This window comes from Lepus europaeus, chromosome 12 (genome assembly GCF_033115175.1).
Source record: "Lepus europaeus isolate LE1 chromosome 12, mLepTim1.pri, whole genome shotgun sequence".
Lineage (NCBI taxonomy): Eukaryota > Metazoa > Chordata > Mammalia > Lagomorpha > Leporidae > Lepus > Lepus europaeus.
In genome coordinates, this window is record NC_084838.1 from 13461121 (window position 1) to 13488811 (window position 27691).

The 27691-nt window shown below is 48.2% G+C and overlaps 1 protein-coding gene across 1 annotated transcript in view; it reads left to right on the forward strand.

Annotated features, from left to right (window-relative positions):
- CDK5RAP2 (CDK5 regulatory subunit associated protein 2) overlaps positions 1-27691 on the forward strand; it is a 211424-nt gene that overhangs the window by 136493 nt on the left and 47240 nt on the right. Inside the window, exons 21-25 of the mRNA XM_062207679.1 lie at positions 2888-3317; positions 9217-9448; positions 12913-13038; positions 17604-18177; positions 21070-21302. Of these exons, the coding sequence (XP_062063663.1) occupies positions 2888-3317; positions 9217-9448; positions 12913-13038; positions 17604-18177; positions 21070-21302 (1595 nt within the window). The remainder of the gene's footprint in view (positions 1-2887; positions 3318-9216; positions 9449-12912; positions 13039-17603; positions 18178-21069; positions 21303-27691) is intronic.

Below are 27691 nucleotides of genomic sequence, written 5' to 3' on the forward strand. Positions count from 1 at the left end.
CCAGTATGCATCCCCACTCCCTTACATGGCAAACGGGAGGCACTCAGTAAATGTTTGAATGAGTGTACCGACAACTAAAAGCTCAGCGTGGTAGACCAAATGCAATGCTCTTTTGGATTGTTCCAGTCTGCTGTGCCATCTTGGTGAGGGTTTCCTGAATCTTTCTGAGTCCATGTTCTCATCTGTCGAGTGGTATTAATGACAGCCCCCATCTCCCTGCCTTATTGTGAGGATTCAGTGTAAAGAATCTGGGATGTGTTAAGTGCTCAGTAAACATTAGTTCCTTCCCTGTCCACCTTGTGCATGGCAGAGACGCATAGGCGGCCACATAAACAATATTAGGGCCTCTGCAAGACCCTTGGACTGAGCCATTCCAAAGGTCCTTGTTACAGTGACAGCTTAATGAGTCTTTTGTTCAGATTTCTAGCAAAGTAACACTTCAAATGTTTTACTTTACTGGCACCACTACTTTAGGATTTTATAATGGCCTTTCCACCACCTTTTACTACCCATTTGTAAAAGCTTTTTCCTGGGTTTTATTGTATGTTGTTGGGTGTTGAGTAATAATTCTCCTTTGGCTAGTTGAATAATAATTGTCATTATTATTTATTTAATCTATATTAAAGAAGGAGGAGGAAGGAAAATTTAGTTTAGCATCCCCTGATGCTTGGAATACCAGAAATATTTTTAAAGTCTGAGCTTACAATAGTTTAAGATGGTTTGTGTAGTCTAAATAGTTCCACGTTAAAAGTGAAAAATGTTACCTGCATTTGAGTTTTGTTTTTTATAGTTTTTATTTTTTCTCTCCACGTCAGTGTGATGCAGCTGTTGAACTTGGGTTGACGTGGCTCTGACCTTGGTCCTGATTATAGGCATCCAGCTACAGAGAGGGTCTTCCCTTGCCCTCAGAGGCTCTAGTGGGGACGATAGATTCAGTAGTGTTGTTGCCGGGGGTCGCAAAAATGGGCGGAACGGGCGGTACAGGAGTGTTAGAGGAGTTGGTAGCATCTGGGCTGTCTCACAAGCTTTCTTGAGAGAAGGCAGGTAAATGAAACTGAAGGGAAAAGAAGAAAGAGCTAATAATGAGGCCAGTCCTGCTCCCTTCTCTGCTGACTGCCACAGCCTCGTGCAGACCCACGTTTCCCCTCTGGAAGATCCTGGCAGCTTTCCACCCTCCTCTGCCTCCATGCTTGCCCACGCCAGCCCCTTCCTCTGCAATTTTTGGTCTCAATTTCATAATTTCCTCTCCTCTTGTTGTGAGTCTGTCTTCTTGTATTTTTTAGGTGAGTTAAACATTCTTATGTTAAGATCTTCACGTTCTTTTCTTGAGTGTCAATTCTCTCATTTCTTGGGTTGTGGTCTTCTCATGAGTGACTTTGCCTGCAGGTTCAGTCTGCCTCTGTTAGCTGCTGGGGCTGCCCTGCCTGTGCCCTAGTTTTGGGGCTGCCTCAGCTTGACTCTTTAGGAATTTGCATGATGTTTGCCCAGCTCCCTTTCATGACAATGAGTTTCCTCTTCTGTTTCAGACCTTTGGGTACTTTTTCTTGATTTTTGAACTCTCTAGTGCACTTAAAATATTTTTTTGTTACATATTCTTTGCTGTCATCAGAGTAGGGTAGGAGGAGCCTCACATTATCACCTTGATGGGTGGTCTCCGTACTCTCCATCAGCTGGGACTGCCTTTCCCAAGCTCATGTATGGCCTTGAAGTCTTCCAGGAGCCCTTTTGTCATTAATGTGGCATGCATGACTCTTTTTTTATTTCTCCTCTGCCTAGCTTTGCAGCCTCACCTTCCTAGCTTTGTTCTTCCCCACCCTCCCCAGCTGGCCTTGGTGTGGGCCGTGGATATCCTCCCTGACTTTCTGTCTATGGCCCCAGGCTGCACACCCTGGGATAGTTGCCTGGTAACCCTCTGAAACTCCTACAGTGCCTCTGTTTCTGTCTGTCCCATGCAGAGTACTGATTTGTTTCCATATCTGTCTCTAACCAGTCTCAGTCCTGGTGGGCAGTTTTGTATCCCTGGTGTCCCATACAGGGCCTGGCCCAAGAAACACAGCCACATGGGACTCTTCTTGGAGTGCTCCATGCTGGGCATCATACCAGGTGTAGTACATGCTGACTTAGTTTTGGTTTTCTGGAAACCAGAGCCTGAGATGCGAACTTGGTACAGGCACCAGGGAACAGGACTGAGGACTTAGGGAGAGTAGGATAGGAAGGAAAGCCAAAGCAGGCAGGGTGTGTTACTGACCTGGTTTCTGCTGCGGATAGCTGGCTTCATCCTGCTGGGCAGGCTCTAAGGGACTGTGAGGGATGGGACACTAGGATGCTTGCCCCACAGCTCTCTTTCCCCTTGGTTGAGGGTTTCCCCCAGAAGTGTCATCTCTTCCATCCTTCTGAGTGACTTGGAGAGCTTTGGTAAAAGCAGAGATGTATCCATGGGAACTGTTCACGCAGCTTCAGCTGAAATCAGATTCTTCCAAAGCCACACTTGCTCCTGGAGATGGGAATGATCCCCAGGGCTGTGGAGTGGGAGTTGGGGATGCTGTAATTGACATGGACCCCTGTGGTCCTCTTTGCTCCTTCCTGGACCCAGCCTGTGTTCACACATCCATGTGACCCACTCACTGCTGTGCACTTTGCACTACATTAATTCTATTCTCCTTATGCTTACAGTCGACAAGCCAGTACCTATCTTACTTAGTTCTTGAGGTTACACAGGATAAAGTGCTTTGCATGGTTCCTGGCACATTGCATTGCAGTACTCACTGTGTTTTGTTTACACAGAATCAGGGCAAGAGTCTGTTGGGGGAACCTGGGAAGCTGAGCAGGGGAGAAGGCCCGAGAAGAAAGCTTAGTTCTTGTGCTTCTTTCCCTTTTGGACAAACAGGCCAGACCTTGTGAAGGTGCTGCGTGAGCTGCTTGGGGAGCGAATACACTTGACAGAGCAGGAAGTTTCTGGAGAATGCCTTGATGGTAAAACTGAGAAGCCGAAGCTGACGGCCCTCCCGCTAAGAGGTGGCCTTGACCATCTCATCCAAGCTGACTCGTTCTCCACACCACAAGATGAACTGAAGTCGTGCCAGGGGACCCAGCTGGCAGAGGCTGGTGAAGTGTCCAGGGTGGAGCTGAGACACGCCTCAGTGCAGACTCAGGCCACGGAGGACAGCCTTCCCGGGTGCACACATGAAGGAGCAAGAGAGGCTTGGGAAGAGAAACCCACAGATGCCGTGTTCAGTGCCAAGCCTCAATCGGAGAATTTGGGCAGGGTGCCAGGGCGGCAGGCCCCTACCCCTTCCTTCCCAACTGTGACCAACAAAGTAAGTTGTTTTGTATATTAATTGTGTATATATTTTATGCAAACAAAAACTCCACTTTTCATATATTAACTGTATATTTATTTTGTATAAACAAAAGCTCTGTTTTTATGAATAGAAAAGTCCAGGGTCTTCCTCTGCCTGTGCTTCTCCTGGCCTGCTCCTATAGGTGTGCTTCTTTTATTTATTTATTTATTTACTTATTTATTTTAAGATTTATTTATTTATTTGAAAGAGTTACAAAGAGGGAAGGAGAAGCAGAGAGAGAGGTCTTCTGTCTGCTGGTTCACTCCCCAATTGGCTGCAAAGGCCAATTGGAGCTGTGCCAATCAGGAGCCAGGAGCCAGGAGCCAGGAGCTTCCTCCGGATCTCCCACGTGGTGCAGGGGCCCAAGGACTTGGGCCGTCCTCCACTGCTTCCCAGGCCATTGCAGAGAGCTGGATCAGAAGTGGAGTAGCCAAGACTCAAACTGGCGCCCAAATGGGACGCTGGCACTGCAGGCAGCGGCCTTAACTGCCATGCCACAGCGCTGGCCCCAGGTGTGCTTCTGACCTAACCTCACCGCCTTTCTCCTGTTCTGCTCGCTCCACTCCCATCCCTCAGTCTTCCTCCTGAACCCCTGCCTCTCTCTCACCTGCATGTCACGGTGGAGTCCAGTTTATCTACCTGCAGCTTTCTCTTCCACATTCCGTATCAGGATCACCTTTCCCTTTACCAGCAGCGTAAGATCCCATTGTGGGGAGGCGTCAGAATCCATCCAGTTCTCACCTGTTGACGGACATTTCATTTTGCAAACTGCAGTAGCGTGATCATCACCTGACCTAGGTTTTGTCTTGTGTAGACTTCCTGGAGAAGAGGTGCTGTTCTAGGGTTTTGTCTGCATTCCTGTACCCTCCCAACACTTGCCAAGGTGAAGAAGTCTCCATGCCCATGCTTAGCCAGCAGTTAAGGGGCTGAGCGGGGACTCCCAGGGTGCCTGACACGCTTTCCCTGGGTCAAGCCGCATTTCCAGCCATGACAGCCTCACATGGGAGGCTCTGGCTTTGTTGGGTGAATGTCTGCATGTTGTTTTCCTCCCAGGAGGTATTGTCTCCAAGCTTCTCTGGAAATACCACCAAATATGCCAGATTGCCAAAAACTTGGCTCTTGGGGTGACCTAGCGGTTAAGATGGGGCTTGAGATGCCCTCGTTCCAGATTGCAGTGCCTGGATTCAGTCCTTGGCTCTCTCCTGACTCCGGCGTCCTCCTAATGCAGACCCTGGGAGGCAGCAGTGATGGCTCAAGTGACTGAGTTCTGCCACCCACGGAGGAGACCTGGACTGAGTTCCTGGGCTCCTGGCTCCTAGCTTCTACCCTGTTTGGGGAATGAACAAACAGAGGAGAGCTTTCTTTCTCTCTCTGTCCCTAAATAAACAAGTAAATAAATTATATAAGAATGTGAAAAACCAAGCAACTGGACTATCTTGGCAATGTTTGATTGGGCCTTTGCTCACTCTGTCTGGAAGGCAGGGTTGGGAGCTGAGGCTCCTGTAACAGGAAGATGTGTTCTGCTAGAGAATAAAATAAGTCATGTTTCTAATCGCGCTCCAGTGAGGACTGTTGGTATTCCTGTTTCTGATGACTGTTTTGTATCTGAGAAATCACCTGTACACACTGCTTCGTGGCATCAGAATGGAAAATTAAGTTTATTTTCTGACCAGTAAATTACTGCTTTTGTGCAGACCAAAGAGAGTTAGATATATCATTAGCAAAATTGCTTTTGATTGTTTTAAATTATGCACCAAAACTGTAATTTCTAGAAAAGGGTTTTCTAAAGATATCAGTAGAGACAAAAAAAAAAAAAAAGACAGCCATTATATTAATGGTACTCAAAATGCAAATTTGTGCAATTTGGCTAGAATAGAAATGCTCTCATCTGCCCCGGCTCCTTCAGTTTGTACCTGTGTAGTAGGGAAAGTAGGTGGGGTTTTTTGTTTGCTTTTTTTCTGTTTTGTGGGAGATGTCATTCTGTGTTCAGGGAAATTGGATAATTGAGTGAACTTAATTTCCCAAAATGTATTAATGTTTTTTTAGTTTGAAATTATCCTTCTCATTTGTGTTTTCAAAAGGAAGGAGACGGCGTTTATTTGTTTATTATTATTTTTAGTGTCCACAGTAGGTACCAGGGATTGTGCTCAGTCCTCTCTTTCTCTGTCACTTTATTTAAATTTCTCAGTAAGTGGTTGAGTTTAGCAGGCATTACCCACGTTTTACGTATGGTGAATATAGGCTGGAAGAGGCTAGGAAAGGGTCCGGAGTGACTCAGCTGCTAAGTGGAGCAGTAGCGATGTAAGCTGAGGTCTGGATTTAGAGGTGGACAGAGATGTCATTAGCCTGCCTTTCTCAAGGAAGGAGATGGCCTTCATTTTCTGCAAAGTCGGAGAAAATGTACTGACTTTCTTTGTGGTCTTCGGATAGTCAAGGAGTCAGTAATCCCATGGCTTAAGCCAGAACTCGGGTGTCTGTTAAAAGGAACATCACTGCAGCAGGGAGGGTGAGACAGGAGATCCAATGTCCTTCAGTTGTTTAGTTACGGAGATAAGAGACAGACTTCACAGATACACGTCTGTTTACATTGGTCCTGGCCTCTTGAGTGGCATTGAGTCCTTGGGTAGGTAGTCACTTGACCTTTCTCAGTGGGTGGGATCAGTGTGGCAGAGAACCTGAGGCTGCCATGATGGCTAACTGCGGTAATATATGGCCAGTGCCTAGGCCAGTGCTTTGTACATGATAGGAACTCAGTGTGTGAGCATCTGGCCATCTTCCATTCCCAAGCAGGAAGTTTCAACATGACATCTTTAATAAGGTGGTAGGGGTGCCTCTGTGTGGAGGCCATAAGGCAGCATTTTGTGCAGTGTTATTTTAGAACCGGCATTAGGTTGACTGACGGCAGTCTTCCAGCTTGAAATTGGCTTTGGCATTTGTGCACTTGCAGATATCTTTTCTGCTGCCATATGACACACAGATTTGGATCCAGGAATAAAGATGGGTGGAGACTGAGGACCAAACACATGACTGTTATTTTCCAGCCCTCTTTACAGGGGCATCTACCTCCTCCCAGGTGGTGCCCTTGTCCTTGAACTTGTTCTCCCCCTGAAGGTTCAGAGCTGTAAGTGTCTCACCCTTCTTAACTCAGCACTGGAGTCTGAAGAGCTTCTTTGACATCTCACCGTTGAACCTTGTTGTATGACATTGAACCTGTTGTTCAACATCTTGTTTCTTCTTCGGAACAGGAGGCATGATAATGTCTGTTATCTCATGAAAGCTGGTGATGCAGAGTTGACCTGAGGACTGGGAAGAATGTACTTGAGAGGATTTTACATCCTAGAACATGCATCAAGGGGCCTCTCTGAGACATCTTTGCAATCTTCTCATTCACTGGATCCCAGATATTTCCTGTTTTCCTAGCAGGTTCCTTCTCCACTATTTAAATTTAAAAACAAAAACAAAAACAAAAAAAACCTCAAGAGTTTATTTTTATGCTTATAACATTTATGTTTTCCACTATTTAAATTTTTGAAGATAACAGCTTTATTGAGATATAATTCACATATCACATAGTTCATCCATCCAAAGTGTATATAATTCAGTGGTTTTTAAAAAAAGGATATTCATAGAGTTGTACAACCACACTATAGTCATTTTTGGAACAATTTCATCATCCCAAAAAGAAACCTTATACTCATTAACAATCACTTCCAGCGTCCCCCTCTCCACCCACCCACCACCAGCCCTCAGCAGCCACTATCTACTTTAATTCTCTTCAGATTTACCTGTTTTGGCTATTTCATATGAATGGAATTGTACAATATGTGGTCCTTGGTGAATGGCTTCTTCCACTTAGCATAGTGTTCTCGGGATTTTTTTGTGTTTTTTTTTTAGCATCTATCAGTACTTCATTTGTTATTACCACCACCAAACATGTTCCCTAGGATATAACACACTTTATTAGTCTACCCATTAGTTAGGGATAACACTGCTTTCCGTGTGCCCATTTGTGTGGACATGCTTTTGTTTCTCCGTGGTGTATCCCTAGGAGTAGAACTGGTGGGTCAGAGGGTAACTCTGTTTACTCTGTTTGAGGAGCTACCAAACTGTTTTCCAAAGTAGCTGTCCTCACTTGACATTTGCACCAGCAGTGTATGAAGGTTGCAGTTGTCCACAGCCTCACCAATATTTGTTCACTTTGTGAATATAGTTGTCTAATGGGTATAAGGTGTGTTATATTCTGCTTCAATGTCCATTTTCCTGATGAGTAATGATGCAGAGTACCTTCCCATGTGGCTGTTGGCCATGTGTATGTATCTCCTTTGGAGAAATGTCTGTTAGATCTTCTGCCCATCTTTTAATTAGATTATTTGTGTCTTTATTATTGAGTTGCAGTTGTTCTTTATATGGTCTATATTCAAGTCTCTCACCTCAGCTTTTGAATATATTTAAAATTCCCAACTTGAAAGACCAGCACCACTTAGCCTAAGAGTTCGAGTTTGTGCGTTCATTCCACAAATGGTTGTTGAACACATACTGTGTACTAGTTCTTGTGCTGGTGGAAGCTGTGGTTAGAGGATGGCCAAGCTGTGCAGAGCCCCTGAACCCTGGAGCTTGCAGGCAGTGCAGAAGTTAGACAGTGAACAAGTCATGGCGCAGGCATTTAGCTCTAGTGATTCTACTGTTTTCTGAGGAGAGTTATATATATGGGGGTCAGCGAGTGCATACCAAAGAGACCTGAGCTGGTTCTGGAAATTAGGGCCCATTCTTCTGATCAGGCAAACTTGAGCCGCGTCCTGAGAATGACTCTGGGGTTAGTGGGAGAAGAGGAGGTGAGCCAGGATGAGTGTCCCAGGTAGAGGAGTCAGCATATGCCGTGACCCTGAGGTGGAAAGACGTGGCATCTTCAGGACTGAGCAGAAGGCCAGCGTGGCTGGAGATTCGGGTGCAGTGGGAGATGGACAGTAACCCAGGCTGCGGGGCAGGCCGGACTCTGTAGGCCGTGGGGTGGGCTTTGGTTTCTGTCATGAGAGAATGGGGAAGCAATTAGATAGTTTTAAGCAGAAGAGCAGTCTAGTAGGTTGGCCCTTTCGTTCCTGCATGGAACATGGGTTGCAGAGGGCAAAGGGAACATGTAGAGAGCACTCAGAAGGCTGTCCTTGGAGCCCAGGTGAGAGCTGATGTCTTCCTGGAGTTGGGTGGTGGCAGCAATGGAGTGTGAGAAGAAGTGAAAGGATTGAGAGACAACTTGGGCATTGGGATTAATGGAAACTGCTAAGTGACAAAAAGTGAATGATGAGAATAAAAGGTGGCTTTGAAATGACTCCTGGGTTTCTGGACCGTGCAGTAAGTGTATTGGTGTGATTCACCAAGACAGGACAGTTGAGTGGCATAGATTTGTGGGGGGGACATGGGCCACAGAATTGAGGAGTTGAGCTTTTAATTGACTCTGGAGTGCCTGTGACCATTGCTGAAGATGTCTAGGATGGATTGGGAGCTCTGAGCCTGGGAAGTATCAGTATTAGTCTGGTGGACCAGAGAAGGTGGGAGGCATTTCGGCTTAGAGTAAGCAATGGGTGGGAAATGAGATAATAGACTAGGAGCAGAAAATGTTTCCCTAGAAGATTGTGGCGGAAAAAAAAAATTGTCATGTATGGAGCACTGGGGTTGTCCAAAGAGACAGTGGGTCAGGGCTGACAGTGTGTGCCTTCGACAGTCAGGAGGGACCTGCCAAGATACAAACTCTCTGACTGGAGGAGGAATGGATCTGACTTCCATTAACGAAACTAGAAGTCTAGGCAGTCAGTTTGAATCCTGGTGTATGTGTTTGGTGTGAGATTGTTGCGTTCATTGTTGTGTATGTGTGTGTTTACAGGATGCTAAGAAGTCCCGCTTGCCCATCCTCCTAAAACCATGCCAGTCATTAGGAAGTGTTTATCGCCTCCCTGCCACCCAGGAGATGGTGGCTCAGCTGCAGAACCAGATCCTGCAGCTGCAGGGGGAGCTGAAGGAGCTTCGAACTCACAATATGCAACTGCACCAACAGTTAATTCTGGCTGAAGCAATGACGGAGGGGAGGCCCACGCCCGACAAAACACTTCTGAATGGTAAGCGCCAAGAAAAATGTATTCTCTGCGAGTTAGACGAACAACCCAGTAGAACTGCTTGAAATGTCAACCTTGTTGTTTAGAATTGCAATAAGTTTGAGTATAAATTTCATGAATTGCAGCGATTAATCTTGACTCGTGACAAATGCACAACAGAGGGAACACAATAAGGAAAATACATCTGTTGCTTTTGTTTTATTCTGGAGTCTGGATGAAGTGGACTTGTAGTGTTCCCAGATCCTGCGGGTCACTGCTAGAATTGTCTGCAGGTGCCCCAGTTGTGCAGTGACTGGAATCTGGGCTGTTTTGCTTGACGTCATTTCTGGAAGCCTCTGACTGTGGCATCAGGAGTGGGCAGGGGAAAGTTCTCTTTGCAGGGTTCTCTGGTGTGTCTCGGGGCTAGTTCCAAAACGTGCTGACTTTGTATCTTTCTCTAGAAGTGACCCACCTCCCACCCAACTTTTCTAAATGTATTTATTGAAAATGAGCATTATCTTTTAATTCCATTCTTCCACAGACTTTACTTTTTTTAAAATTTACTTATAGAGAGAGTCAGACAGACAGACACACACACCCACCCACACCCACACCCACACACCCTTCCCATCCTTTACATCATTCCTCAAATGGCTGCAGTGGCTTGAGGGGTCAAGCCAGGAGCTAGGAACTCAGGCCAGATGCCCCATGTACGTGGGTAGAAACACAACTACTTGAGCCATCACTGATGTCTCCCAGGATCTGTATTAGTGGTAAGCTGGAATCAGGAACCAAAGCTAGGCACTCAGATGTGATACGTGGGCACATAACTGGCAGCTTAACTTCTAGGCCACATTTCTGCCCTGACTCCTGGTGTTGAACTCCTGCTGTAAGGAAGTGGCAGCAACACAATTAAAAGAATATTTATTTATTAAGACATTTTTATTTATTAAGAAATCTTTATTAAATTTGTTTGTTTGCCAAGCAGGCACTGGAGAAAAGACATCTGTGTTTCTAGCTTCACCTTCTTGTTGGGATGGGGGGGAGACACTGGGTGAGAAGCAAATGCGTAACAGGGGAGGAAATCAGTGCTGCAGAGAAAGAGCAAGCCGGGCAGAGGACATGGGGAATGTGGGATGGGTCAGGGCTTGGTGATGGATGTGAAGGTGAGAGAGGTGACAGAGGAAGTGAGGACCCCATTCACCATCTTGGGAGGAAGACTGGAAGCTGCCAAGGGTTTTGAGCAGAAGAATGTCATGAACCAACTAAGGCCTAAAAGCAGGAAGTGACAAATTGCAGCCTGTGGGCCAAACCCAGCTTGCTGCTAGTGTTTGTAAATCAGTGGTTCATTTGCATAGTCCTGTGGCTGTTGTGTGCTGTGATTCCCTAGCTGAGTAGTAGCATTAGAGACTCTGTGACCTGCAGAGCCTAAAATATTGATTATTGGGCTCTTTAAGAAATGTAGGCCGACCTCTGCTTTAAAGGATTGCTTTGGGTGTGAAGCACTAGGACAGATCAAGGTGGGAGAGGCCACAGGAGAGGTGGGTGCAGGGGAACATTAGGGGTCTGGTTTGGAACTCATTCGGGATACCTGTAGGTTAGAGAAGGAGCAGCCAGGGAGGCGGGAGGGGAGCTAAGAGACTTTGGCCTCCCAGAAGCTGTGTCAGAGACTGCAATGAAACAAGAAAGACAAGGATTCAGCAACATGCAAGTCATGGGTGACCTTTTTGGCAAGCAGGCAGGGCCTGATGGACCTGCATTCCAGACAGGGAATGGGGGAGAAGATGGACACAGCAAGAGTGGACAACTGGAGGCATCCCACTGTAAGGGGCCGAGACGCAGGCAGTAAGGTGCAGTCGGTGGTGCTGTCGTCTGGCAGCGTGAGCTGCAAGGCCACAGTGTTCAAGTAAGAGAGAATGTTGTGGAAGGGCAGTGGGGAGCATGATTCAGGGGTGCGGGAACAAAAGCCCCTTCTGTGAAGGCTGCGGGTGGAACCTGTCCTTGGGGAGAGCCTGGGTTCACGTGGAAGAGGGGTGTGTAGGTGAGAGGAGACTGATGTTCTTTGAAATTTGCTGGTGAGGGATATGAGCGCCAGGGTGGGAGATTTGCATCCGATTAGGGCATTTCCAGAGTTGTTTGGAGATGACTCTGGAGACTTGAGCTTCCTGCAGTATTGACAAAACAAGCACCTGTAATTTATTGAACTCTTCACTACACATTTCAAATATGTGATCTAATTGAATTCTCTCAGCAGTCTTTGGCACAGGCATAGTGAGTGAGCCCATTTTACAGCTGAGGCAGCAGTTTTAAAAGTGGCTAGGCTGCAGTCACACTCTTCCTAACTTCCTGAACTGTGTGTGAAGTAGCTTGGCTGATTTCAAAGTCTGTTTTCTTTACTGTTTCATAAAGCCTCATGTGTAATACTTATGTGAATTTGACGATAGTCTATAGCCAGAGGTGTCTTCCATTTAACCTTAGGTTCTTTCTTCTATTTCCCATGATAGAAGTTTCAAGATAAGTTAGCCTTTGGCAGAATTACTGCTCTGTTCCCCCGCTGCTTCCCTATCCATCCGTCCACCCATCCACCCATCCACCCATGCCTTCCGTGAGCGCTTCCTGAGCGCCTGCTCTGTTCCCAGCCTCGAGCGCTGGGTGTAGCAGAGAGAGAAGAGACATGAATCAGATAGTCTCTGCCTTCTAAGAACGTCCAGTCTGGGATGGGACTGGGCAGGGGGCTCCGTAAGAGGAGAGATTTTATGGCCAAAGAGAGCCCAGCAGAAGCCCTGGCACTCTGCCCAGGATGTGCTGTTTCACTCCACACTGTTCTTTTTCCTTTTTAAAGTTTGTTTTTGCTTATATAAAAGGCGGGGGTGGGGTGGGGCTTCTGTTCATTGATTCACTCCCTAAATACCCACAACAGCCATGACTGGGCCAGGCCAAAGCTAGGAGCCAGGAATCCCATCTAGCTCTCCTACGTGGTTGTCAGGGACTCCAGTACTTGAGCCATCGCCTGCTGCCTCCCAGGGTACACGTGAGCAGGAGACCGGATCCGTCACAGAGGCGGGCTCGTTACTTTGATGTGAGATGTGGGCATACCGAACCGTGGCTCACCCCATGGTGTCCCGGCACGCTCCCTTGTTTTTACTTCTTGCTGAGATACAACCTCAGCCCGGTTCCATCCCCACAGTCACTGGAAGTCCTTGGGGCATCTCTTCTTGAGCGAAGTGGGCATGAGTTGATGGGATTCATTCTCCCTCACAGTTTTTTGAGAGACTGGACTTAAACCATTTCAGACAAGCTTCAGTTTATTTATGCTTTTTATGTCCTGTTATGGCAGCTCGATAGATTAATTTTATCTTATAAATTGCATTTTGCCTCCCCAGTGTTTTTATTTTCCCTGTTGTATCTTTGTGTTCTTTGGAGTTGCTTGGCTAAGTTTCAAGTCTGTAGCTTTATTTATTTTTCTTTGTCTTTGCAAATGCCTCTAGCTCAGCCCTTTGTGGGAGCGGCCTACCAGGACAGCCCAGGAGAGCAAAATGGAGTTAAAGCCACACCTTCTGACCTGGGAGACAAGGACATGGTGGACACTGATCAGCAGACAAGCTATGGGACCGGTGAGAACTTAACCCCAGTGTGTACTGAGCAGCTCCCGCGTGCCAGGCACCGTCTGGGGTGTTTCTGTAAGAATTAGCACTACGCTGCCAACAGCCCTCTCGGGGCAGCATTCATGTTCCCGGCTACCACGTGGGGAGGCTGGAGTTTTGAACATAATTGACCCCGGGTCACCAGCTGGTAAGGAGGTGGAAGGCTCACGGTTTGGTAGGGTGTCGCCAGGTTCATCAGTCCGCCAGTGACACTTTTCTACCTGGCACCGGGCTGGGTTCTGGAGGGTCACCATGGAAAGACACAGTGCTTGCTGTCCGGGGGCCTCAGAGGCCAGGGAGGCAGTCGCCCAGCACCTGCTAGCCCTCACCTAAGCTGCTCTCGTTGAGGTGTGCTCACTGCTGGTCTCCGTCAGCCGGGACGGGGAGGAGGGATCAGAGAGGAACTTGGTGCCAGGTCTGCTGGGTCAGCCTTGCCTGCCCAGGCAGCAGGACGGGTGCAGACATGTGAGTGAGGCCATGGGCGAGTTGTATTCTTTTCCCTCGGAAAGTATGACTTGATAAGCATACAGATAATCACAGGGAATTCTAGGACAATCACCCATGCTCCCATCAACTAGGATGGACAAATGCTTCTATTGCCTTAGATCTTTTTTTCCCTTCAGTTAAAAAAAAAAAATCACTTTTATCCCAGATCTGATTCTCTGTAAGAAATCCCGGTCAGCAGGAATCCTGAGTTGGCTGTGGGCTGGCCCCTGGGACAGCAGCTCTGCAGAGGGTCTGAGCGGTAGGCCGTGTTCCTAGCAGTGTGCACTCTCCGGAGGCCTGACGTCAGAGCAGCAGACACACAAGCTTGTGCTTCTGCTCGGCTGGACTCGCAGCAGAAGGCCCCTTGCGTGGGCAGTAAGACCCCTTAGCAAATTATGGCAACGTCTGGGCTGCGAGATTTCTTACAACACAAACGAGTGGTCTGTGGACAGCTTTTTGATTTCTCGCTCAGGGTTGGTGATCAGTCAAGGTCTCTGACGGTTTCCCTTCCCCGCGGGACTCCTTTGTTAAAGGACATCTTTTGCTTTTCGGAGTGTGCTTCTGGAGCTTGGCACGTGCGGTTGCCAGTGGGTGCTTCATCCTTTAGGTCCCTAGCTTGGCAGTGCTTCCTGAGTTCCCCACACATTGGGGGCTCCCATCAGCCCCCATGCTTCCCCTTCCTGGTCTAACTGGAGTTGACATGTCGGTGACTGCCCTCTGACCCGTGCGTGACATCTTTTCCAGTAGTCCCTCGATAGACGCTTGGGAAGTGGGCGAAGGGGATCCTTAAGCATAGTGGCCTTCACAGTGTGGGTGAGGACTCCCTGCTGGCCAGGGGTTTTGTCAGGAGGCAGAGAGTGTAGGGGGCAGGCTGGCAGACTCGGAGGGAGGCCTCCACCCTTACTCACCTCAAACTCTACACGGGGAGACTGTGATGCCTCCCAAGGTTGTTGGAAACAGGTGAGGTAGGTGAGGAGTTGAGTGTGTTAGGCTGGGACCTGGTGCATAGTTAGCGTCCCGAGGCCTTGGTAAACGCGCACGTGCAGAGGTACACGGTAGCTCATCATCCTCCCTTCCCCACATCCACCGTGCGGTGATACTTAATGTAAACAGAGGAAGCAGCTCCTGCAGACCTTGGCTGAGGGCTCCAGACTGGACAATATCCCAGCCTCCTCGCTGAGCCAGTGCCGGCCAGTGAGACTCACATATCCTGGCTTTGAGGTCTTGAAAATGAGACCCTTCCCCCTGCTGAAGCACACACGGCTGCCGAAGGGGCGCTGCTGAGGTCAGAGCTGTTGAGAGTCCCGTGTCTGAACGTGTGCTGAGTCGCTAGGACAAAGTTTCTAGTGTGTGAGGAAAGAGCGCACCCCTTCCCGCGTTCTGACCGTGAGAGCCGGCGCCGCCTGTCTCACAGAAGGACTTCTCCGCAGGACTTGCCTTTGCTCTGCCTCACGTAGTGACAACCATCCCAGCTCCTCTCTGTTCTGCTTGCCACAAACTAGGCCAGGCTGCCTTATCCCGGGGATGTCACAGCAGATGCTTGCCTGCCTGCAAGCATGGTCCTGGTCCACCTTCTGCTGCCGTGACAGAGTGCCTGAGCCTGGGTGCTTTAGAAACGTCACGGGGATGTCACAGCAGATGCTTGCTTGCCGGCGAGCATGGTCCTGGTCCACCTTGTGCTGCCGTGACAGAGTGCCTGAGCCTGGGTGCTTTAGAAACGTCACGGGGATGTCACAGCAGATGCTTGCTTGCCGGCGAGCATGGTCCTGGTCCACCTTGTGCTGCCGTGACAGAGTGCCTGAGCCTGGGTGCTTTAGAAATGAGAGGTTCGTGTGGTGCACAGTCCCCGAGTCCGGGCAGCCCAAGAGCATGGGGTTATTTGGGTGACTTCTGTGGAGGGCCTCATGTTGCTTCGGCTCATGGTGGAGACTGGAAGAGCGCAATGGTGCCAGCAGAAGAGAGAAAAGTGGGAGAGAGAAAAGCAGGCTGAATTTCCAAGATAGTTAGCCATTTCCTCAAGAAAAGCATTCATCCATTTGTGAGGGCCCTGCTCCCATGACCTCAGCACCTGCCTCTGAGGCGCCCTCCAGCACCGCTCAGCACGGCTGTGTTAAGGAATTAAGGTTACAACACATGAGCTTTGGGGGGACACATCGTCCTAGCAAGGGTGACTGAAGCAAAGCCTGTGAGTGTCTGTCTCCCCTTCTCCTCCCCTTCCTCCCTCTCCTGCTCTCATCCTTCTCAGCCAGAAGTAGTTAGTGAGTACCTCCTCTGTCGCAGGCCCTGTGCCAGACCCGGGAGAAACAGGAGGTGGATGACGTGGTCTGCACCCTCAAGGCCCTCGTAGACTAGAGATCAGAACAGATCGTGTGCGGTGAAAGTGCTGTATTTGGAGTGCCTCCTTTAAGTCGTGGAGCAGCTGCTTTCTAAAACGAACAAGTTTATTTTGTGATATTTGCATCGTGAGCAGAGAGAAGAGTGTGCACCTGAAGTTACCAGGAGCAGACTGCAGGACCTGGAGTTGGCGTGTGCAGTCTGACGGGGATTTTTGTGTGATTTTCTTCTGGAGAGATCTTCCAGGCCGCAGTGTTGCGTTTGGAGTGGCTCCCCAGGCCAGCCTTCACTTGCATGCCTCCCGTGACGGGTGTCTCCTTCCATCTCTGAATGCTTCTGCGAAGCAGCACACGTTCCCATTAGCTGAGTTTCGTCACGGCCATGTCCTGGACATTGTGTTACCCTTGTTGCAGGTGTCATTCCATGTAATCCTAAAAACAAAACCAGCAACCGCAGCTCTTGATAGTGATGGTGTTCTTTCCATTGTATGGATGAAGCCACTGAGGCTCAGAGTGTTAAGAAGCTCATGCAACTCAGAAGTGGCAAAGCCAGACTTTGAAACCAGGTCCTCCAAACCAGATCAAAGATGGGGTTTCCTCTCACATGCTGCTGCCTCTCGAGCACTTGAACAGCTCCTTATGTTGAGTTGAGCTTTCCCCTGGATAGTGGCAGTGTTTTAGAATTGCTAAGGACAGAAGCTGTGGAGTGAGGCCTGCTAAGCATCTCTTTGCTTGTTTTACATACGGGGAAAATGGAGGTGCTGGGCTAGTAAGTTCCTTGCTTAAGACCGCAGTAGCCAGCCGATGAGCCTGCCTCCCCCTGGCTTCAGTGTTGTGTCTTCTTTGCCGCAGCACTCCCCTGCACAGTTGGGCTGCATCGCTGCGCAGTTATGCGAACTGTAAGGATGTGTTTCTGTTCAGGGTTTCTCGACAGTGTAGCAGCTCATTCAAGGGGCATCCATCACCTGGAGACCGAGAGATGTGGAAATGCCAAGGCCTCTCTCTCCTGCCTGTGTGGGCCCTCCACGGTTCTCATCCTGTCCCTGCCTGAAGCTCTGGGCTGAACTCCGTACTGGGTGCTGCAGCTGTGCAGACAGAAAGCCACAGCCCTGCTGTGCAGGACCTTGCTGTCCCATTGTGGGAGAAGCTTCCAGATGACTACATGATGTGTAACTAAATAAAGAGCAGCCGTAATTCCTGCTCGAGCACCCGGGCACAGGGTGCTTTTCTGGAGTGCTACATGTGAGGTGCTGTGGGAAACACACGGAGATTCTTGTGGAGTTTGGAAGTTGGGCTCTCAGAGGAAGGAAAGTGAGCTCTGTTGAAGCCGAGTAGGAGCTCAGTGTGTGGGAGAGTAGAGAGAGGGCCAGGGGCATTCCTGACACCCAGCACAGAGCACGTGAAAGCCCCGAGACATGAAACAGCTTGGGAAACACAGGGAATTTGGGTGAATCTAGCAGGAAGTCTGTGTGGGTGGTTCCAGGGGCTTCTTGGCACCCGACGCTCAGGTGGATGGTGGGGAGACTGGCGAGCTTTCGATGGGGCAAGGTTACGGCACTTCTGTTCTCAGGAAGAGGGTGCATTAGCGGTAAGAGGGAGACCTACAGGGGAAGCTGGTGCAGATGCGGTGGCAGTGGGCTGGGCTTGGCTGTGGCTGTGATGGAGGGGATGGATTTCAGCAAAGCAGATGCTGACATAGTTGTATTTGATTTTCAGACTCTGAAATTTGCCTGCCTGATGACCTCGCCATCTTGCCAACATGCAAAGAAAACCCTGAAGATTTCCTGGGCCCTACATCAGTGGCCGCCTACTTGAGTTCCAAGAGTCAGCTTTCTATGAAAGGCAGTAGGATTGGGACTGATCAGTCTGAGAACATCTATGCCTCCAATGACACAGAATACTTAAAACAGAAAATCTGTGACTTGGAAACGGAGCTGGAAGGCTACCGGAACTTCCTGTTTCAGCTTCAGAAGCACTCCCCATGCAGTGAGGCCACCCTCACCATTTTGTGTGGGACAGAAGGGGCCCAGGATGGCCTGAACAAGCCCAAGGGCAGTACTGATAAGGAGGACATGACCTTTTCAAGTTTGCACCAGGTGCGCTACGTGAAACACATGAAAATCCTCCATCCGCTGGCCCTGGAGATGATTGACGGCAGGAGGCTGGGCAGCCTCAAGCAGGAGCTGGTGGGACAGGAGTTTGAGCCGCAGAAGGAGCAGAATCTGAACGTGGAACTTTTCAGTGAACTCCGCAATTTGCAGAATAAGTTCAGAGATCTCTCCCCCTCAAGGTACTCCCTGCCTCTGCCTTCCGTCCGATATAAGGCTAAGGTTCCCTGGTACTGCCACTAGGCTGGAGCCCAGAGCCAGCGGGGCATGCTGCTCTGCTTTGGGCTGAAGTGCCGGGGAAGGCCCTGTGGTGGGGATCAGGCAGCCATGCTCTGCGGGGAGGGGAAACGTGAGGCCAGAAAGCACAGTGCCGGCACATGCCATGGCAGTTAGGAGTCGCCATGGGTCCTCTGCAGCGGGCAGTGCAGATTTGCCCTGCCCAGGTTGGCCGCTCAGGGTAGATGTTTTGTACCTGCGCTTGCTGAGTGACAGTGCTTTTGCTGAACTGCACTATTTATTCCTGGGCTCCATTGCTGGCTTTGGCTGTTTAGTGGAACTAAAACTAATGGCCTAGGCAGGGTGGGAGGAATGTAAATATTTTCCATATCTTTACCCTTTAAGGTCATCTTAGAGAAACAAGCCTGTGTCAAAAGAGAAGAATTCTTAGGTCAAGAAGATAGCGCTTTATGGTTATAGACATATACCATTTTTCCTCATAAGATACGGCAAACATGAGATCATTCGTAAAGTTGACCTTCATCTGTCACTGATTTGAGACAAATACATTGTTCTGAATTGTCAGGAGCCAAACTGAGTTTTTCAAGACTTCCCGAGCGGTGAGATTGAAGGCAGCTTGTGTCAGGCCCCTTGGCAGGCAGTTTTCTTATTCAGGTCTTCGGGTCACCTAAGAGGGAGGTGGTCTTAAACTCGTCCTTATGGATAAGGAAACCGAGCCTCAAAGAGATTGTTGGAGCTTGCCTGGGAATGTGAAGGTAATTTAAAAAGTTTGTGCCAAGATAGAATTAAAAGATAAGTTTATTGGTACAAAAAATATTTGAAATCCATGCATAGTTTTTTCATAATATGCATCTTTCTCAAACTTTTAAAAATGTATTTTTATTGTATTTAAAAGGTGGAGAGAGAGAGAGAGAGAGAGAAAGAGAGAATCTTTCACCTGCTGGCTTGTTGCCCCAATGCCTGCAATAGTTGGTGCCAGGCAAGGCCCAAGCAAGGAGCATAAAATTCAACCCCCGGCTCCCACACGGGTGGCAGGGACCCAAGTACTTGGCCATCACCTGCTGCCCCCAGAGTGCACATAAGCAGGAAGCCAGAGTTGGAAGTAGAGCTGGAACTTAAATCAGGTACTCTGATATTGAAGGCAGGCTTCCCAAGTGGTGTCTTAACCGCTGTGCCAAACTTTCCTGCCCCTCTCCTCCACCCGTGAACTTTTCAAAGAACCCTCATATGTATGGGTTTCAAATTTTTTTGCACTAAAATAAACATTTTTAATCCTACTTGTCTGTGAACTTTTGTCATAGAGCCATGGCCAAGGTTCATGCCCACATTATACTACTCCAATAGCCATGTTCTTTCTCTTCCATTAAATTGGCTCCACCCATAATATGATCTATGTGAACATAACATCACAAGTGGTTGCCAGGTCCATGTATTGTTATTAAATAGATTTATTTATTTGAAAGTCAGAGGAAGGGGTGGGGAGGGAGATAGAGGAAAGAAGACACACATACACACACACAGAGAGAGAGAGAGAGAGAGAGATCTTCCATCCTCTGGTTCACTCTCCAAATGGCCATTAACAGCTGGGACTGGGCCAGGCTGAAGCCAGGAGCCAGGAACTCCATTGGGGTCTCACCTGTGGTGGCTGGTACTCAAGTACTTGAGCCATTACCTGCTGCTTCTTAGGCACATTAGTGGGGAACTGGATTGGAAGTAGAGAAGTTGGGATCAAACCAGCACTCCCATATGGGATGGGGGCATTGCAAGCAGCAGCTTAACACCTGCCCCTTGTTGACATTTCAGGAGAGGAGTAACATGATGAAATGAAGCATCGCCCAAGCCACTCTCTGGAGCCAGGTTCTGTGGCCACAGCTTGTATGAGCCATGTTTCCTGTAACCTGTGTTTTTCTCAGTGCATGCTTGTGGCCCCACATAGGAAAAGTTGGCAAAAATGATGGTGGTGGTAAGGAGGTGGTATTGCATAGCAGAGCTTTGAAGGCACAGTTGCTTTTGAATCCTCATCTTCACCCCTTACCTCCTTTTGCAGTCAGTTTCCTCTTTTGTAAGAGAGGACACTGGGGTGCCCATATCCCATGTCAGAGTGAGTGGGAAGGAGTCCTGTCTCTGCTTCCAATCCAGATCCCTGTTAATATACCTGGGAGGCAGCAGGTGATGGGCCATGTACATGTGCCCCTGCCACCCATGTCGAGACCTGGATGGAATTCCTGGCTCCTGATTATGGCCTGGCCAAGTCCCAGCTGTTGTGGGCATTTCGGGGAGTGAACCAGTGGATGGAAGATCTCTCTCTCTCTTTGAAACAAGAAAATAAATAAAATTAAAGGAGGGGGCATTGACCATGTGCTGAAGGACTTATGAAATCACTGCATTCAGTGACTGACAGATCTTGCCATTCAGTGGATGGTGGTTCGGGACATGGTTGTTCCTTGACCTTTCACTTGGGACAAGAGCGTGCTGTCTTTTTCTCTGCCTTATACTTTCTTGGTGGGTTCCTTGACCCTTGTTTCCACAATTCAGGGTACTGTTGTTGAAGAGTATGTGGAAACTAATTGTTCTTCTGAGTCCTTGCCAATCTGTACCTTAATTGGGGGCTTTATGAGGTTAAAAATATTGTGGGAGAATCTTTGTTCCAACATTTGTTGGCTCTTTGAAATCGAAGAGGGAGTGACCTTGTACAGTTCCATTTTTCTAGAACTATATATACTTGTACAGCTGCAGGCTTTTAAAAATTGTGCTCTGTCATTTTTCCAATTAGTGTTAAGGTCACAAAACTTCAATTCCAAAATGGCACAAGCATTTTCTTTCCCCTCTTTTATCAGATACGATTCATTAGTTCAGTCCCAAGCCAGGGAGCTGTCCCTTCAGCGGCAGCAGATTAAGGATAGCCATGGCATCTGTGTCATTTACCGTCAACACATGAACACCATGATTAAGGCGTTTGAGGAGTTGCTGCAGGCCAGCGACGTGGATTGCTGCGTGGCCGAGGGTTTCCAAGAGCAGCTGAATCAGTGTGCTGAGCTGCTGGAGGATTTGGAAAAGCTCCTTCTCAACGGTAAGTGGGGCGAGGTCCTTGAGCTCTGAGATGCCTCAGTACTGATCTGGGGCTTCCTGGAGGGGCACAGGGCTGGGGGTGGGGGACCAGCGGCTTGGCCTTGCTTCCCTCTCATCCCTCTGCTTTGTTGAGGCCACAGCAGAACCACATTGGCTACTGCTGCTTTACAGTGACTGCTTCCATGTGGCTGGTGGTCTGCACTGTTCCAACTAGGGGTCCAGTTTTGGTGTTTCACTTGGGCTGGACTGGTAAGGTTTGTTCAGTAGTGAAGCCGGCCAGAAGGCACCGCCCCTCAGCACTGGCTGCCAGCTGCCTGTTTTTCTGAATTGTCCATGGAGGATGGAAATCTGGGTTTCTGCGGTGATAACTCATAAGTTTTAAATGTTGGTAAAACAAAACAGAACAAAAACCGACCACACCAGGATATATCCACAGGGGTGGCCAGAGGAAGGCTGAAAGGAAATCTTTGCTGTATTCTAGGGGCTTCAATAAGTGTTACTACATTGAAATTGTTCAACCAATAACTGTCCTATCTGCCCCTTACCCAGCTCCATCAGTGTTCAGCAGTTGCTCTGTCATTCTCTTTCTTTCCCTCTACACACACACACACACACACACAATCTTCCTGAATGCTCTTGAGAAAGGATTGACAGCATCATGTTTCTTCTAGATACTTCAGTCTCTTACACAAGCACAGTAGAATTGCCAGTACTACAAGCAGTATCAGCTTATTTGCTACTATCTGGTCTATGGACTATTATATCGATTAGCATTTAGTAAAATTAGTAAAAAAAAAAAAAAAAAAAAACCTCTTATGACAGTTTTATGCCTGATCCTGTCGAGGACCCAGTTCCTATGTTGATTTTAGTGGTCATGTCTCTGTGGTGTCCTTTAATCTGCAGCAGCCAGTTCTCACCCTTTCTTTATGGTTCATGACATTAACGTACCTGAAGAGTTCTGGCTTGTCCCTCACTTTGGACTGTCCATTGTTTCCGCAAAGGCTTTGGCAGGAATGTCACTTAAGTGTTGGTTTGTTCTCATGGTATTGTTGTGGGATGATGGGGGTGATCTTGGTTCTTGTCTCACACCAAAGAAAAATTTCTTTGTGGATAGAACAGTGAGCAGAATGAGATATATTGAAAGTGGGACACCTCCTGCCACTGCAGTCAGGAGGAGGACTCCAAGGGAGGACTTGCCGAAGAAGCTTGCCAGTGCTGGCTCTTTTATACCCAGCATGGTGCTCTCTGGTTGGTCGCTTTCTGAAAAGTGAGTGCATTTTTAACCAATGAGAGGAAGGACAGAGGAACCAATCAGAAGACAGAGTTAACAGCCAATCAGGAGACCAGAATAACAACCAACCAGGAGACTGAAAGTGTGTGTTAATAAAGAATCAGGGAGTCTGCCAGTGAGGCATGCTATAAGAACCAATCAGAGAACTGACATTAGAGTAGCCTGCTTTGCAAAGAAGTGCAGAGTGCTCAGTCAGGTGGGTTTGGCAAACTCTTCAACATTTGAAGATTGCATTGTCTGTGTTTCCTCTGTCTCCGATTTCCCCCTCCCTCGGGGCTCCTGAAGAGTTACATCATATATTTTTTCTTTGTTATGTTTTTCTTTCCTTTCCTGGATCCGTGGAGTCCCTGTTAGAATTATATGGAGGTGGCACATGAGACCAGTTTGTCCCATTTTTGGATATACTAACTTTGATCACTTGGTTAAGATTGTCTGACAGGCTTCTTTGTTGTAAATTACAGTATTTCCCTGTGTAAGGGATGAACAATTAATGAGGATACTTTTGGGTTTTTTCCTTGTTATTTTTACATCTTTAGTACCAAGTTAGAAAGAAATAAAGCTTTCTTTTTTGAAAAATTATTTTTTAAATTTGAAAGTCAGAGTTAGAGAGAGAGAGGGCTCTTCCATGCACTCCCTAGATGGCTGCAACAGCTAGGGCTGGGCCAGGCCAAAGCTAGGAGCCAGGAGCTTCTTTCAGATCTCCCATGTGGGTGGCAGGGGCCCGAGCACTTGGACCATGTTCTGCTGCTTTTCGCAGGCCATTGGCAGGGAGCTGAATTGGAAGTGGAGCAGCTGGGACAGGAACCAGTGCCCATTTCGGATGCTGGCATTGCAGGGGTGGCTTTACCTGTCATGCCACAGTGCTGGCCCCAGGAAATGGAGTTTAACAGCAGAGACTTGGTGCTGGCCACGTTTACTGCTAATCGGGGTTGTTTTTTCCTAGGCTCCTTAAGCAAGATGTGTGTGTGTGTGTGTGAGTGTATGTGTATGTGCATAATTTATTTTGAAAATCATTACTTCACAGCAATACCCAATTCCAATCCAAACCCGCTGAGTTATTTCTTGTCTTTTCCACTTACGTATTTGTATTTCCTTTCTCTAACAATATCACTATACCTGCAGATTTGCTAATTCTGTAAGATATGCGGAGAGTTCCAGAATTGCTCCACTCATACATACCACTGTGAGAAACAAACCTGCTCCAACAAGAGTTCAGGATTTGTTTATAGCTCAGTCTTCAGGCTGAGGGTGTATAGTCGGGTATTGAATTGAAAAGTTACTTGGTTTCTTCTTTCTACACTGTTGTTATGGTATTCATTTGAAATAAATTAGATTCATTTGTTTCTATTTGCATTCAATTTTAGGATTTTTTTTTACTCTGTTTTAATTTAATTTCAGTTTTTGAATAGGAAAAACACTAATGTGGTTGCAAAGTCAAAACTTTTATCTTGTAAAATTGCCTCTGTACTCACTGTTTTCACGCCTCTCCTTCACAGACATTAGTATTTCTTTCTAGTCCCATTTCTCTTTGAAATGCCTTCGGATTGGGTTTGCAGTCCTCCCCGCTTCTCTGCCCCAACAGTGTTCCTGAGTCACGAACGCCTTCCGCTTCGCCACATCCAGTGTGGATGTCAGTCTTCATCTCCCTCAGCCCTCGGCAGCGCTTGACAAGGTCGTGCCCCCTCTCCTTGGGGAGATCTTTGGCTCACGTGGCTTCTAAGTGGGCCCGCTAGTTCTGTTCTCCTTCCTCACTGACTGCCCCCTTGAAGCTCCGTCTTCCACGTGAGTTCCCAGTCCCAGCAGGCTTTGCTGCTGCCGCCTCACCTGGGCAGTGGCCGGCCCCTCCTGCCCTGCCCCGCCCGCTCCTGTGCAGTTCCCAGGGTGACCTTTTCAAAAATAAAAGTCAGATCATGCCCCTTCTCTGCTCAAAAACCAGAGACTTTCCTTTTTTCTCAGTGTGTGAGTGCAGGTGAAGGCTGACAAAGCCCCGTGCCACAGCCCTGGCTGCTGCTCTGACTTCAGTTGCCCCAGTCTCCCTCACACCCCTTCCCCAGCCACACTGACCTTGCAGTTTTGCCCTTGGGCCCCAGCAGGCTCTGTGCTCCCTCAGCCCCTCGGGCCTCTCTCTCTGCCTTGTCCCCTAGGCCCTCTTTGACAACTCTGTAAAATAGCCAAGCGCTCTCTGCCCCAAACCAGCATTCCCTTTCCCTCACCCTGCTCCATTCCCCTGTTCTATTCATCACGGCCTGGCCTGTTGAATGTGCACTGATGTGTTAGTCCTCCCTGCCCCAAGGGATTGCTGTAGTGGTGCTGGACACACATCTGGCATGCAGGGGACTGTCAGTATGTATTTTCTGGGATAAGAATAAATGAATGAGTGAATGAATGAATCCCAGTCTGTGGAGAGTGTGGCCCGGTGAGAAGCTGCCACTCCTCTGTGATCATGTATGGAGTGAATTGCAGAGCTGGGATCCCACATCCAGTGTCTGCACAAAAACCTCTTTCCACAAGACCTGCTTGTATTTCATGAGGCGTCATGTGTGTTGATGTAAACTGTAACCTTGGAAAGGTGAGGTTTGAACCCAGCCCTGCCTACAGATGGCAGCCCCGAGGCACAGGAATATTGCCTTCCATGTCCAGCAAAGAAGAATGGAGTCACCACTTATACGTTGTGTACCTTGGGAACCTTAATTGTTTGCCTCAGTTTCTTCACCTGTAAACACAGCGTTCTAATAACTAGTTCATGGACTCTTCAGAAGGGTTAAATTAAACCATGGGTCTGAAGACTTGGCTCAGTGGGTGAGCATGGGTCTGCATACTAAGTGAGCACCTGCTGGCGTTTCTGATTGCTGTGGTTGGACTTAAGCCTCAGAACCACCAGGTTAGCAGGTGAGTAATGTGGCCTCACTGAGGCGAGTTTATCAAAGTCACCACTGACTTGGTGGGACCAGGATCTGAATGTGTTCTTCAGTCTTCAAAGGTACAAAGCAGATGGCCCTCGGGGGTCCACCTGTGTTCAGGCCCAGGATAGAAGGGGAATGTTTTTCCCTGGTTCTAAAGGGGCCCACCGCATTGGCCCATTGTAGGTGGACTTTTCCTAATACCAGTTTCCCAGGACCTTGGAGGGCCTTTGACTTTTCCCAGCTTTATAAAGTCCATTCTTCTTGGCTGATGTTTTGCAAGTCAGCTAGTTCTCATCTTAGTAGTGGAGAAATACCTGAGTCCTTAGGATACAGCTGAATCTGCCAGGCCTGAGGCGTTTCCGTCGTCTCTTTTCTCTTTTCCTACAAAGCCTCACCCTGGGCACTCACAAGTGGGAGGCTGAGAGACAGTGAGGAGCCCCTGGCACCAGCTCCCTTCCTGCACTTGCTGGCCACCCTGGTTTGTGGTGTGCTTGTGGACCTTGACACACCCAGGGCAAATCCACTTCCTTCCTTAGGGTCTGGAAGCAGAAACAGCAGGGGTTTAGCAGACAACACAACATAGAACTTTATTTTCTTCTACAAGAGGTGTGGAAGTGCTCAGGAGCTCACTACAGCTCCTGCCTTAGAGGATGGGTCTTTTGGATGCCTGTGTAAGGGGCCTGGCTCCGGAATTACCAGAGGAGCTTATCATAAAGCGGTTTGATTTTTGAGGCAGTTGCATGGCATGAGTTCTTACAGATTTAAATAGAATCTTTTTAATACAAAGCAGTACATGTTTACTGTGGAGTAACTGATAAGCAAATACTCCTATAATTGCATCATTTACACAACAAAGCACAAATACCCCAGAGTTTATACGCCTGGACCTTTTTTGTACATATATGTATTTTTGTGGAAATAGGACTATTTGCAATTTCTCCCTTTGTTCAGTTATAGATAATAAATATTAATATACATTGTAAGTTTTGTGGCTGCAGAGCAGTCTTTGCTATAAATTTACTGTAATTTATTAAATCATTCCCCATTAGATGGGCATAGAGGTTGTTTCCAGTTTGGGGCTATTATAAAGAACACTCTTGGGATCTCTGTGCATATCCTTCCTGTTTCTTTACTGTCCTGTAATTAGTAGAACCTAAGAAGTAGGATAATAGTGTGGTTTCTTAATGCTTAAGAGTAGAGCTGGGGGACCAGCGCTGTGGCATAGTGGGTAAAGTCACTGCCTGCAGTACCAGTATCCCATATGGGCACTTGTTAAGGTCCCAGCTGCTCTACTTCGAGTCCAGCTCTCTGATATGGCCTGGGAAAACAGTAGAAGATGGCCCAAGTCCTTGAGCCCCTGCACCTGCATGGGAGACCTGGAAGAAGCTCCTGGCTTCAGATCGGCCCAGATCCAGCCAGTGTGGCCCTTTGGGGAGTAAACCAGTGGGTGGAAGTCCTCTCTCTCTGCCTCTGCCTCTCTGTGACTCTGCCTTTCAAATAAATAAGTCTTTCAAAAAAAGTACAGCTGGGATTCTTCCTTAGCTCTGTTAAACTAGGGGTTCTACTAGGGGATCAGGGACCCTGCACAATTCTGTGGGTAGCTGCGGTGTTTGGGGATGAGGGTCACTTTCATATTGCCAAAGAGGATGAGCACCAAAGTAGATCAGGAACTGGTGTTGCAACCAGGTTTTTCAGCTCATGCTTGTTTGGGGTGGCTCCCAAGGCGAGTGCACAAATCACGAAGGTGGTATTTTTGTCTCCTTGCATTTCTGAGTCAGCTGCGCTAGGCACTGGGAAAGCAGAGATGGCAAGATAGCTCCTGTGTTCAGTGAGCCCACCCTGTGTGCCAGGCTCAGCTGCATGCACAGAGGCTGGCACAGCCGCTGGGACCCCTTGCCTTGGTGCTCCTTAGTGATGGAGAGGAGAAGAAATCACGTCTCAGGACCATCTGCAGTCTCTCTTTTCCCACCCGTTACCCTCTACCTGATGATGGTGATAATGAAATGCAGAAACAGCGAAGAAGTGAGGAAGCGTTGGGTCTGTCGAGTGCTTTCGATATGCTGGGCATGGCTTTCAGCCTAGGAGGAGGTATGTTTGACCCTCATTAAAGAAGTGAGGAGCAGAGAGGTTAATTCTTTTGTTTGGGGTCACACAGGCTGTTTGCTTCCACAGCTACCGTCCTAACCATCGTGGCAC